Here is a 14,592-nt window from a genome sequence, read left to right on the forward strand (position 1 = left end):
GTGTGAGTGTGTGTACAGAAAATGATGAAGATGGAAACCACATTATCATCACTATCTCTATCTGCTATTTACATTACATCAGATGTAAATTCAATTATTTTATATGTTACCCTATTTTAACATGAATTTAATTATGTTCTGTGTGTAGCATAAAGGGAGTACACACTTTAATTTTATTATACAGCCTTCTGTTGTAAAATGCTAAATTACTGTGTACCTTTTATAAAATGAGATTGTTCCACTACATATTAGTCTTAACTTTTTCCTATAACAGACTTTCAGCGTATTAATCCCTTCACTTGGTTAAAATATATGTTTTTAACATGTGACATTTAAAGGGTACTGTCACCCAAAGTAAGCACCAGTGGGAATAAAACCCCCAACCCTGAATGTGTTGTTATGACACTGAAATGTTTCTAAAATAAGCTGACCTTTACAGTAACAGGATGTAAGTTACAGTTCAATGTCTGGGGAAGAATGCATCACATTTGCACCTGAAAAACTGCCACAATTGTAATAGTAATATTACAATAATTTAATCCAGTCTTGGATTTCTCCATGTGGAATAATCTTGTAATCAGTACACCTGGTCTGAGATCAGTTGTGTAGTCAGTGTTGTCTGCACGCATGTGGCTTAAGAGGAATGAGGTGGAATAGTGCTTGGGATCATTTGGCACAGGTGCTCCCAGTTTGGCAAAACCCCACCCACCTTTCACCTGCAAGACAGATAGGACAACAAGCATGCCACAGATGCACTCAAACAGACCCAGAGGCCTGTCACAACTGAAAAAAATGAGCACATGGCAGATTTTGACATGTATGGTGAAAAAGCTCTTTTGTGTTATGTCATCAGACCCAAGAGGTACAGAAGGCCATGGATGAGAAGAAATTTGAAGAGGCAGTGAGACTGCGTGGCAGGTATTTTTTATCTTCAACTACTTTTACATGATCAAATATCTGAACTGTATATGTAACTAAGATTCATCTTCCTACAAACAAGTTTAAAAGATAGATGAAATGCATTCAAAGGCTTAAATAGAGCTCATAGTGAGCTAGCAGCACTGAATCATTTCATTACAGAAAGTGCAACTTTAAAAGTGCAAGGACGTCACGTTTTTGGCCATAACTCAAGAATTGATGACCATATTTCACAGTTGTTCGTACAATGAATTGGTGACACTTTTGACTCAAAGGTCACTGTGACCTCAAAATGACCTTGACCTTTTTGGCCATAACTCAAGAAGTGATGCGGTAATTATGACAAAATTTCACAGATGTTTAATGGGATACAATGATGAAGTGATGACCTTTTTTACCCAAAAGGTCAAAGGTCAACTTCACTGTGACACCATAATGTCCTGGAAAAACACTTTTTTTTTTTTTTGCCATTATTCGACACCATAACTCAAGAACAGAAGGGGAGATTGTGACCATATTTCACTTCAGTAGGGGACACTTTTGACTCAAAGATCAATACATATTATTATAGATATACATGTGTACATCTATGATAATCCTTAATCAGTTCAACGATGTATATTTACTGGAATCATACATATGTATCATCAATATAGTGATAACTTCAATTTAGCCAAAAAGTATTTATATTTATACCTTTTTTTTAAAAAATTCAATTCCTTCCAAGTATTCATAACATATTATGAGTCTGGACAGACATTGATGTAAACTGCAACTTGACTGGTTGGCGGAGGCATACAACCGCCAGCGGTAATTCTTGTTCCACCAGTTTCATCAGAGGTCCTGTATGATATACAAAATTTCAACAAGATTGCACTTGTCCTGTTGTGTTTGGCAGTGTGCCCCAGTTTAACTGTCTTTGCACTGATTTTTGATAGACTCCAAAGGCTTTCTCTACAGCAGCAACAGAGCTGACATCATTTTTCACATTTGTTATCTGCAGGAGCTTTGAAAACAATCTGAGCACCTACAGACTCCTCTCCTACCGGAAAGCAGATTCTGAACTTCCAAATGTAAGTACCTTTTACAACCAAATCATAAAAAAACAATGATTATATCATATCAATCAGATTTCACAATTGTAATTCTTCTATCTTTCCACCAGCGCCTCTGAGATTTGTACGGTAGCATAAGGTACTTCCTGGTCAGGTGCCTTGTGGGTGCTGCAGTCTTTTTGTGACACTAACAGAGTCTGTTTTTGTGTGACTGTCTCTGTCCTGAGGGAGAGGAGGAGGCGGGGGATGAAGAGCAGTTCGATGTATGTGATGAGTAATGAGGCTGCAGCTGAACAGGCTCTAGGTCAGCTTCTGCAGGCATAGTTCACAGAGCAGATGAGCTTTTCAGCAACTAGTTTAGACCTTTTTGTTGATCCTTCCTTCTTCTTAATCACTTTGGCTTCTGACTTCCCCCATGCTGACATAAAATTGAATTAAATATATGAGTGGATTATAGTTTTTTTGCTTATTACCTGGATTTTCTAGGACTAAACTTCTATGAGGCCTTTTTTTATTTTACAGAGACAAAATTTATAACTACATATGTTTGTATGGTAACACAGTGCCACAAAATGACAGTGTCTGCTCATTATCTGTCGCTCTGTCTGCCATTGCTTATTTCTTCATGGCTCTGCTTAGAAGTAGACATGCAAAGAGTTGCTTTAGTGCTTCAGTGAAGGCGTCCCACCAGCCGCTGTCAAGGACAATCACAGCGTCGGCTGTGATCTGCTTCAAATGAACCTGAAGTAGCCCTCCTTACAGTTCAGTGTCAAGTCTGTGGAGACAGTGGCCAAAAGTATCTTGGCTTATTCAAACTGGACAGGCTCCTTGCTCTCTCTGTTAAACATGGTCAGTGGCAGTCGAACATAAGGCTCTGAGAGTCTCTAGATTGGGGCATTAAACTCTCTCGATTCAGATATATGACATTGGATTTAGTTGTAAACCTACTGTGAATGTGCAGAAGACACGAATGACATTATTGTGGAAAAACTACATATCCCAGTGATTTTAATGCGTTAATGACAGACAAAGAATGAGATGATTCCTAGCTGATTTTGGAAACGTGTCATATTTGATTTAGTGAGCCCTTTCTCAAAAACCTTTGGAAAATTGTTAAAAAATGGTTGTCATGCTGAGAAATGTTCATTTTCATGATTCCTGAAACATTTTTAAAGAGATACAAGGCTTACACTGGACTATTTTTTGTTGTTGTGAAGAATAGTGTTCATCTTTATGATGATCAGGGCTGGGTAATGTTTCAAATTATTTGCTACCGATGACAATGCAAATCCATTGTTTTCATTCAAGAAAACATTCTAGACCTCTCAGTACATTGGTGTTTAATGCTGTTGTCGAACGCAACCATCTAAACAAGACCCTTGCCTAAAAATACAGTCTACAGTTTTAGCAAAGTTATGATTTAGAACAGGAAATGTTTGCTCAAAGAATCGTAGACAAGACCAAGAAACTGAGCAAGCATTCAAAGCCAACAGTCAATACTTGACTCAAATCTACTAACTGAAATTTTCTTCTCAAATGTGGTATTGTGAAATAAATATTGGTAAACTATGTTATGCTCTGAGTTTTGGGAAGTTCATCAGCAGCTGAGAGTTGGACGCCTGTCCATTTTGAGCTTCTCTACATCATCTTCATGTTCTTTAATCCAGTCCATCAATTATCCCATTAAAGAATTGCAGGAGGAAAACGTTCAAGGTCAAATCTATCATTAATTCCCAGCACACCTTTGACCCAACTGTTACACACCAAATACCAATGAGGCCTTGTGGTTTGAGTGTATGTGGCTTGCATTCAAATGTGGGTCTTGTACACACAACTTCATGGTCTTCACCTGAAATATGGACCATGTGCACCCTGATATTAGGGGTTGAGTGTTGCTGTGCAGCAATTTTGGATTGTGCCCTGAAACATTTTATACTCAGCAACTAGTGGCTAGTTTTTAATAGCAAGAAAACGTTGGATAATCAGTGAAAGTTTGCATTTGACCGTCGATATTTTTAGTGGTTGTCATGAGAAAGCAGCTGCTGCTTCACTGTGTCTTTTGACAGCATGTGGCTTCTTGCATGCAAGGTAATCTTTGCCTGCTGCTGTTCTGCTCTGAGGCAAAGTCTTGCCTGGCTCCTCAGCAGTTAATGAGACATGGATGGTATTATCAGGCAGTGGAGATGGACAACTGTCCTGTCAGGCATGTAGAACAATTATTCTTAATTTGCAATGTAATTCTGTGGATCTAAAAGTAAAAAGAAGTAGAATCACCTGCAGTGAGTTTTGTCCAATTTGCCTACTTCATGTCTGCTACAGAAATCACTGCTTGTCGTCATTGCCTCTAAACGTTGCTGATATACCATCTTCTTCAAACGAAGCATCCTACATACTGTGATTGTACACTGAATGTTAGACTCACGCCTGAGGTGTGACAATGTTTTTTAAAATGTGACAAAGCTTGGGGGTGTTACAACATATCCGTACTGTATACAAGTGCCAGGTTTGGCTCTCTCCACTATGTTTTAAGTGTATTTGTGAGTGTACTCTGTGTGTGTGTGACTGCTGCTCTCTGTCACCCACAGAGCTCCTTTAACGTTGCAGTGTTGAACGTCGGCGCGCCGGCAGCAGGTATGAACGCCGCTGTGCGTTCTGCTGTCAGAGTGGGAATCACTGAAGGCCACAAAATGTTTGCTGTCAACGACGGCTTTGAGGGATTCTACAAGGGACAGGTAATAGTGAAACTGATACATACAACTATGTTGTGTACATATTTATTTACAGTACATTTGTCTAGTACATCACATAATCTCTTGGTTATTTTTTAAATTTGATTAGGCGTGTAGTCTATAAAATGGTGAAAAAATGCCCTTCACAGTTTCTCAGAGCCCAAAGATGGCATCTTTAAATTACTTGTGTTGTCTGACCAAAAGTCCAAAACTCAATTCATTTTCTGTCCATAATCTAATCGTTTCAGCACTACATTTGTCCACAATTTATGGTATTTTCTCGAATACGCACAAAATATTTATACATTAACATTTTTACTCTTTTCAAAAACAAAATTTTTTCACACTGCAGCAGCCAGTAAAGATTTTCCTGCAGTAATTTGGCAGAATAAGGAAAGATCTCACCATATATTATAAATCTTACCCATGCGTGATGTGATGTCACTTACTCTAAAAGCTAAAAATACATGTTGGCATGTTGTCAAGTGCATGTGCATTCTTTTGTGCAGATTAAAAGAAATTCATTGTACATGTTAAAATCCCTGGCTTTTCTTCAGTCAGTAAACTCAAGTGCAAGAGAAGTTTATTCCACCTAAATAAATATTACAGTCATGCTGAGTACACTGTACCTCTGGGTTCTCATGTTACTCAAGTATGTGCAGAACCTTATTCACCTGAACTTGACACTGCTGAAAAGTTAACATATCTTAAAACGTGATTGGTCAGTCCATTCTGCCTTTTGTCTGTGGCTGTTATTTCTTCACTCTGCACCTCTCATAAATGGCTTTCTTTACATCTGATGTCTGGACGCTGAGACTTTAGCGTTCCTCAGTGATCCAGGAGCAAATTCTGCTCTCAGCCAGTGAATGTGACTATAAACATACTTAAAACTAGGAAATAGTAAATAGGGGTAAGCAACATTCCTTGGAGGTCATAGTGACTTTACTGACCAATAGCAGGGAGCAGGAAGTGGGGTGCAGTCACTCGCCTCCCTCCCTTCTGCACTGACTACAGTGATAAGCCTGACGTGTGTCCAGATAAACAGTGCTACTTACTGTAAGCCAATTACTCCACTCCCACAGCGGCTATACCATGTATACACACACATAGTCTTTGTCTTGGTCATACTCTTCTGATTGCATGCATGCTTTCCACAAACACACATACACTTTTTCAGCTGTGCAGAGAGTAACAAGGACTTGTTAAAAGCAAAGAAGCCCTGAGGCGAGTTGTCATGTAGAAGGATTAGACTTGATTGAAAAGTGAAGCCATGATCCCTGGCTAAAACCCCAACTAAGTAGGACACAGATTATAATGGAGAGCTGCTGGTTAAATGTAGCTACGCTGACACGGTAACAGTACAGTGACAAGAATGAAAACCCGATAATATAAAGAGGATGGGAAACTAACGTGTGCAACGCTCCCCTGATGAAGGTGCTTTAAAGGATCATAGTTTTGGTTTTATTTGCGCTATCTGACGATTTCTGCTGTCACCCCAATACAATGGATATGAGTAACATTTTATTTGTGGTGCTCAACACATTGAAAAAGTTAATTAGAATTCAGCAGCAACATCTTTTTCCAAAGTCAGTGTCCCTGTTAGTGCGGATACTCCAAAGAACACACTGTCAACAGTTTTCTTAAGTTTCTTCTGTAGAAAGTAGATCCAATAAACTCTGACAGTGAGGTCTGTGGATCTGATTATCACCTAAACATCAACGAAAACTAAATACTGAAGTTTAGTACTTGCAAAGTGAAGTAGTTTTAGCAAAGATTAATGAAAAAATCTATTAAAAATAATTACATCTGTTTATTTTTATTTATTTTTTGTTAAAAAATCAGATCAAGGAGATCAAATGGGGAGATGTTGGTGGTTGGACTGGCCAAGGAGGGTCCCTGCTAGGGACAAAACGGTGAGTTGAAGTGTAATCTGAAGATACTGTAGGTATTGTTAGTGACTTTAATCCTGTATACATTTTTTGTTTCTTTACATTACACGTAATGGAAATGTTTCTTCCTTTTCTCAAATTATCCATTTTTTTTAACTTTAGACTGATTTCTATCTTTAAAACTTGATCCGTCCAGACGGGAGATTTGAAAAACATTTTTTTCCCCTTGCTCTAAGAAGTGATGAATTACAAAAGTTTGTCCTTGAACCTCGATGAGTTTAGTTAGCAAGGAGCGAGGCAGATATTATATTACTCACCTTCCCCTGGAATATTAATCCTATCTGAATGGGCCTTAATTCTTTACACATTTCATTCTATCCTTCTGCCAATTTACTGTATATCAACTAAAAAAATAACTCTTTTCTTATTTCCTTGCATGATTATGAATTTCATACATCAGTGTACCCCAACAGTCTAAAAAGGAACGACATTTTCTAGGGTTTCTCATAGTAACTCTTAATAAAAACAAACCATCTAACGGAAGTTAAGTGGAACATTGTTCAGCTATTCAATTGTTTCCTTTCTGTATGCCAGAACTCTTCCAGGCAAACATCTGGATAAGATCGCTGAGCAGATTAGGATCCATAACATCAATGCCCTGCTTGTCATCGGAGGATTTGAGGTACGTAACTTGAGCATAATGGCAGTGTTATTTCTTAATTTCACAATATTTTATCTTTCTGAACATCACTTAAAAAAGAAAAAAAAACAAGCTTGCTCCACTGTTTTTTTTTTTTTTTGCCAGTATTTGTATTTCCTCATATTTTATTCTGACTGTTGTATAAATTAAATGTATAAATTAAAACTATAAAAGCTGAATTCTTGAGTAACATGAAAAGATAAATCTGAATTATTTGAATGTTTTGTGTTGCTTAACAATCGTGAGTCCATTTCATTTTCACTGATTTGCCCTTTATAACATTTCAATTCGCTAAACATGTCTTCACTTCTGTATAACTATATTTTTAAAAATACATTTAACACATTTTAATGTAATAGGCTCTCTCCTTGTGTCCATATATGGTTATTATTTCATGGCCAAGCTGCAAAGCCAAACCATGTGGTGATTTGTATGTAAAATCTCAATTAGGATCATAAAAATTGATTTAATATTCAGCAGAAGAGTGAACTAGATGTTTAAGAGACTGTGCAAGTTACATTTTGGGCGCAAAAAATTTAACTTTTATCACTAATTGAATCAAATTTTAGAATTTTAAATAAAACAACAATAAAACAGTAAAATAATAGTAAATAAAATAAAAATAAAACCATGTAAGTTTTCCAAAATCCACTGGTTTTTGAATTTGGCATTTTGGCCAGAAAATGAACACTGTCTCCCTCCCTGTCTCTCAGTGTGTGGAGCTTCAACTCCCTCTGTGTCTCACTGTCTGCCGTGATTGGTCTGGCTCTCTCCCCTTGGCTTCTCCCACCAGTATACTTGTCCCAGACCTTTTGTCTGTGCCACCCACCATTGCTCTGATCTTCCTACTGCATTACTCTTGAGATCCATCTCCCATCAACAGGCCCCACCCACCTCAAACCCCCCTCCCACCTCTTTTCTATAAGCGTCGCACACCACAAGTTTATGTCTTCCATACATATTCCTCAACACCCAGTGTTCAAATTTCAACCTACATACATTATAGTTCTAAGGGGATTTTGGGTCTTTAGTGTGTTCATACTGGAAAAGATAAAACTAATACTCAAAGATGTCAGTATGCATACTAAGTTAGCCTTAATTTATTTATTTTTGTTCTTGATTTACACTGTTGTCCCACAGTGCAATCCACATAGGAAGTGAAGGGGCTGCTCATTGCTAGATATATTTAATACAAATTGCAAATACAGAAACAGCTCCAGGAAAAATCCAGACAAATAGAATTAAATCTCTAAACAAATATCTTGCTTTCTTTGTTTAATTGGCAATTAAACAAAGTTTAGCAGATCAATAAACATTGGTGCACACCTTGCGTATTAATTCCAATTAATACAAAATTGTAAAAGCTGCACTAATCAATATATAACAATGGATGAAATAACATTGTGTAATGTGAGAGGGCTTGCTCATTGTGACAAAGCCAGAAAAAATGATCACCAGCTCTGCGGAGCATTTTAGTCCAATGGGATGAAAACGCTGCTCTGTGTCTGCAGGATGTGTAAATAGGCAACAGTTTACTTGGCAAAAAATCCATTACTGCAAAAACAGTTTACTTTGAAAATGGTAAAGTACACTATAATAGATAATGTGTATTAATAGGATGTAAAGACCTTGGCATTAGGCCTCTTCACTTTTATCCCACACCTCATTCCCTTTGCCTGTACATCCTCAACAACAACCAATAAGACGCTGGCTCTCACTGCTGCAGGCCTACGTGGGATTACTGGAGCTATCTGCTGCTCGGGACAAATATAACGAGTTCTGTGTGCCCATGGTTATGGTCCCTGCCACCGTCTCCAACAATATACCTGGTTCAGACCTCAGCATTGGCTCAGACACCGCTCTGAATGCCATTACTGACGTAAGTGTGGCTGGTGAGTTTGGGGCTTCGCTGATCGACAGCTCGCATCCTCGCATTAACAATCAGAAGTTGGACTTTATTTGACAAGTCAAGAAACGTCAGCAAAGGGCCACATGTTATATCGCAATTGTGACATGAATAGCAATACATTCTATATACTGTATAGATAACTTTTAAATATTTCTGTCAGAATGAAGTTTAAAAAACACTGACAAAATAGTTGCAGATATTTGATTTAGAAATTTAAGGCGTAAGTTTCGTTTCCCCCCCCCCCTTTTTTAAATAGAAAGCCTGGTTCTCACACTGTGGGCCAGGCCTCTCTCTTGTGGTTTGGGCAAAGTTAAACCTGCAACTCATGAGAAACATGTATATGAAGAAACATGCAGTTCATGTTATAAGTAATATCATTTCAGTACATTAAACTTAGCTTGTCTCCCCAGTTTTGTTAATGGTTACTAAAAATGTAATTGGGTTAGGGCTTTTTTATGGCTTCCAAAGGGATGCACAACAGAAACAGTGGCCCTAAGACATTGACATCTTTTTAATTGTCCTTGAATTACAGCTTAGTTTAGTTAGTTACGTTTACTAAACTAGATGTCGCAGCCACAGGTCCTATCAAACAGTAGAAACTCGGTCACAATTATCACAGAAGCTAATAAGCAGGATTCGGCTAATGTCCACACACACTGCATCAGGACACATAGAGCAGAAAACCCTTGTTGCTGGTTGTTGTTGGAGGCGAGCTGGTCAGCGGAGGTCCCAGGTAAGTGTTAGGGCATGCAGTGACGTGTTGTGGCATGTTTTTGGTGCGTGGCCCTGGCGTGTTCGTGCAGCCCTCTGTGTTTGGGAAACGGCAGATGACTAGTTGGCGGTCTGATTCAATGCAACAGGGACGCTCTGCTTGCTCTGTGTCATCCAAATGGCACAGAGTCGGTGCGATTGGAGAGTAAGTCTGCATGCTGTGTGGGCGTGTACAAGTCCAGCATCACTGAATGCAATCTATATTTTAGTCGCGTTATTGTTCTGAACCAGGCCAGGCCCTCTGTCAGACTTCAAACTGTCTGCATGCCTGAAAAAAGCCCTTCGCTTCTTGTACATAAAAGGACACATCGCTCAGAGCCTCTGGAGTCCCACCCCAGTCTTTATCTAGTCTTGTCAACACCATTACATGTCGGCCAGGCTGAAGCCCCCCACTACCCCCCCATCCCATCTCCTCTCAGCCAATGGGAAGCCAAAGCCCCTGTCACCGGGAGAGAGCCAGCAGCACATACACACGTTACAGAGCTGCATCTTCATGGTCTCAGTTTATTCAAAAGGACTCCCCTTACTTGTGTTCTTCAACCTTGGTGGTGAAGTTCGCAAACATATCTTTAACACAGAATCCTCAGGCTGAACTGAGTGTCCTGAATCATCAGGGTCAGTGACGATATCTTAAAACAAAAAATTACAAATATGTAGTGTTATTTTCAGGTTTGGAAAAGCTCCTAAAACGGTATTTAGATTATCATACTAAAGATCTGCACGTAACCCTTGTTGAACTGGTGTATCAGCTATGTCCAAATGTAAGTGGTTCACACTCAGTTAAGTTTTCAAATCTTTCAAGTGCATTGATTTCTTGCTTAGTAATTTCAAAAACAGTATACTAAACAGTATAGAAAAATGAATACATAGCATCGAATTGGGACACAGCTTCCGTTTCAACCCAAAAAATGTCAGTTACCAAGGTAACGAAGGATACAAGCCAGGGGAGCCACTGTGCACCATCTAGTAGCCTGTAAAAACACTGTAGTCTCCTACACAAGGACACACTGAAAGGGTCTCAGATTGGTAATGTGCCTCCTAGTGGTCTAACCCCATATTACGGCCACCACCATCAGGCCTTTGAGTCCCTGCTGCAGCTGTACGAGGGCCGGGCCGACTACGAGGAGTTTTGCATCCCGATGTGCATGCTGCCTGCTACCATTAGTAACAATGTGCCTGGCACCGACCTCAGTATCGGCGCTGACACGTCCCTCAACGCCATCGTGGAGGTAAGGGCCGGTGGAAAAGACTAAATCATCACGAAAATAACAGCTAGAGGCGTCCTATAGTGTTACCTGTCTTATAATAATGACAGTTAATGTGGTGAAGATACTGAGATATATTCTAGAGAGTAATGAGTAAAGTGATGACTAAGGTGAATGTAGAGGCAAAGTGAAAGAATTGCTCAGCCCTGAGGTATAGTATGATGTATGTAGACTACAAAAGGTGGAGAAATCCTAGTTTAACCTATTAAGATACCTTGATAACACAGAACTATTTAGAGAATTGAATTATTAACCCAGTTCATCTCAAGAGATGTTTATGGAAAAAGCTGTATGAGAAAACTGAAGTAAAACTACAATCTGTGAGTACACATTTTCCTGCAAATCCAAAATACAGAACTCTGATGACCATAATGCACTTGCATGCCAGTGACTGCTGTTATTTTGTATTGATGATGTTGGCCTTTATTTTGGAAGCAGTAATGTGTCAAATAATTTTCCTTCTGCTGGTAAAGTTTGTGATGCTGTTTGTGTTTTGAGGAGTGCATTGCTGTGACATGTTTTTAGGTCTGGATTACAAAATGTGGTAGTGCTCTTGTTTTAGCTGCCGTACAGTTGACACCAGATGATTGAAGTCTGCCACCAAGAACAATACAATGATTGCCAAAATGTTAGACAACCAAGAAAAAAAAACTGAGGTTTGCCAACAAGATAAAGGAGACAGCTTATATCATGTTATATACTATCCAGATCTGGTAGACTTCACTCATCTGGTTAGAACGAAGGCCCAGTATGCACAGGTCAACTCTGATGTTCAAATCTGCAGGTAACAGCTAACCGTCCCAATTCAACGACTCTTTTCCATATGGAAATCTTTATCCACTTGTGTCTGCAGAAAACCATGATTTTCTAAGGCAGTGAGCTACTACAAATACTGTTGTTTTAGCTACACAAAAGCACAAAAAATAGCACAGAAATAAGAGGCTTTGGTTGTGAAAATATTTAATGTTGGGTATATGTAGTCCATGGCAATTTTACAGTTAAGCTCAAAAACATGTTTTTAATTTTTCAAAGGAAATATTAATTAAGCTTCCTTAAGTTTTTCATATCTTGCAAAAACAACAAATGCCAGTTCAAATGTTAGGTAAACCTTTTATCGTCTCATAGACAGTTTTGATATGTCTTGTACACCGTCTGACAATTAAGTCAAATCAAGTCCAGCATGAAATAAAATCCTGAATATTCTGAAATGACATGAATTATTATGCAAAAGTTGTTTTAGTTAGTGTTTAATTTATACTAAGAAGCCACAAAGTAAATGATAGAGTACTCAAACACAGCATAGATTAGGCTATAAATTGTGTTGTTATTTTAACTTAAAGTAAAACTTAACTCACTTCTCTACAATGCGCCTGCAATAAGGAGTCAACCTGTGCATCACTGAAACTCAGAATGTTTGATCTAACTCTTGTAGCATGGACTGTAAAAGGTAACTATGGTTGCATGTTTCCTCAGTATTTGATCTACTTTACTTTATCTACTAAAGTAGAGCTGCAGCCGATCATTATCATCAATTATTTTTTTTATAGTCTACAGACATACTGCTAAATTCCCATCAAAGTTTTCCTCAGCCCAAAGTGACATTCAGACAGTTTACTTAGACTGACCACAAACCAGTAAGTATTTAATTTTAAATTTATATTAAATAGATAAAAGCAGCTAATGTTCAGTATTTCCACTTAAAAACATTAATTCACTACATAAAATGGTTGTCAGTTTTCTGTTGATTGACTAACAGATGAATTGAGTGAGTGATCATTTCAGCTCTACTTAAATGATTATCTTTTGCTGTTGCATGTGGTAAACAAATCTTCCATTTTGCTTGTTCACTGTATAATCTGTGTGTGTGTGATTCAGACATGTGATCGCATCAAGCAGTCAGCCAGTGGCACCAAGCGGCGGGTCTTTATCATTGAGACCATGGGGGGCTACTGTGGCTACCTGGCCACTGTGGGCGGTCTGGCTGCAGGCGCCGACACAGTCTACATCTACGAGGAGCCGTTCGACATCCGGGACCTGCAGGTCAGAGATACAGTCTGCCTACAGCAAAATCCTTTTGTGTAACCTTTTTTATTGAAGTATTTGGTAAAGCGGTTTAATACGGTAACATTTGCAACTTAAGAGCTACCATGACCTTTGCATCTCCCTCCCGTGGCTTATTTTCAGATGAGTACTTTTTAGAACATCAACAGGAATGACTCTATCTGCTTTGTATTTCAAAATCTTAATTTAACTAATTTAGTAGTATACATAAATATATATTTTTTTCAAAATTCCATCAGTTCATCACTGCCTCTGCCTGGAGGTTTTAGGAGTGTGCAGGTGACCCAGATTATGGCAGTGCTTATGAAGCAACTTATTAATAACCTCTGAGCTGCATCACTCATTCCATGACAGACAGATCCCATCAACACAGATCAGGTCGGGGTGATTAGAGACGTCAGGGCTGTCACCGTGTTTATGTTTTTACTGTCACACTGTATCAAATTAATAAGACAAATTTAAACTCAATTGAAACTTCAATTAATTACAACTTTATTTATCCCTTTTTAAGGGCAAGTGTATACAGAAGCTCGCTACCCAGCCACCGCTCTACGCCACAGTGCTAATGAAAAAATATTCAAATGTATATTAACATCCTGATCTTACTTGTTTTATTTTCTTTTTTATCTAGTAAGGTTAGATGGCTCTTATTTAGGGTTTTTACTTTATAATAGTTTTTCATGTGATTGCCTTGTGTGAGCCACTTTGTACTCTACAGATAATAATATACCATAAAGCGGCAACAGAAGACTAATATTGATTTCATTTGGTTGTTAGTAAAATAATTCTTTATTAGACATTAATAGTCAGTTTTATTAATATAGCCCAAAATCACAAGCGTATTAGACAAGATAAAGACTTAATTGAGAGTTCATGTTTGGCAGATACTCTTTTGAAGCAGTTGTTACCTGCTCTATCACCACACTCTCAAAAAGGGTTTGGAAAAGGTTGTTTCTCCTAACTACATTTTGAAAATTACAGAAATAATGAGAAATTAAACCAAAACTGAATACTACAGATGAAAGGAGCCCTATAACACCCAAACAAATTGCAAATGTGGCGCCCCCTGGTGGTGTAAATGTCCCCCTGCACCTCTCCATTCTGGGGAGTGATGAGACAGAGGTGTGATTATTTGCGGCTGGATCGGCTGCTCGTGCAGGTTGCAGGCCTCCTTCGCTCCGGTTTAATGTGTCTGTGTTTTCAGGCCAACGTGGAGCATCTGACGCAGAAGATGAAGACGACCATCCAGAGAGGCTTAGTGCTCAGGTGAGGCTCAATACTCAAATACCAGTCAA

At 38.6% G+C, this 14,592-nt stretch overlaps 1 protein-coding gene across 4 annotated transcripts in view; it reads left to right on the forward strand.

Moving 5' to 3' along the window:
• The window catches only part of LOC122886641 (ATP-dependent 6-phosphofructokinase, platelet type-like), a 33,464-nt gene that overhangs the window by 14,872 nt on the left and 4,000 nt on the right, over window positions 1-14,592 (forward strand). For 2 of the 4 annotated variants that reach the window (XM_044219072.1, XM_044219071.1), the window contains exons 11-18: window positions 854-918; window positions 1,922-1,991; window positions 4,559-4,705; window positions 6,545-6,615; window positions 7,186-7,273; window positions 9,018-9,170; window positions 13,112-13,276; window positions 14,502-14,563. In XM_044219072.1, coding sequence (XP_044075007.1) covers window positions 854-918; window positions 1,922-1,991; window positions 4,559-4,705; window positions 6,545-6,615; window positions 7,186-7,273; window positions 9,018-9,170; window positions 13,112-13,276; window positions 14,502-14,563 — 821 coding nt within the window. Of the gene's footprint in view, window positions 1-853; window positions 919-1,921; window positions 1,992-4,558; window positions 4,706-6,544; window positions 6,616-7,185; window positions 7,274-9,017; window positions 9,171-11,047; window positions 11,201-13,111; window positions 13,277-14,501; window positions 14,564-14,592 lie in introns of all 4 variants that reach the window. The other 2 variants (XM_044219069.1, XM_044219070.1) reach the window with 1 other exon arrangement.

The sequence above is a fragment of the Siniperca chuatsi genome, linkage group LG13, assembly GCF_020085105.1.
Source record: "Siniperca chuatsi isolate FFG_IHB_CAS linkage group LG13, ASM2008510v1, whole genome shotgun sequence".
In the NCBI taxonomy this organism is placed as follows: Eukaryota; Metazoa; Chordata; class Actinopteri; order Centrarchiformes; family Sinipercidae; genus Siniperca; species Siniperca chuatsi.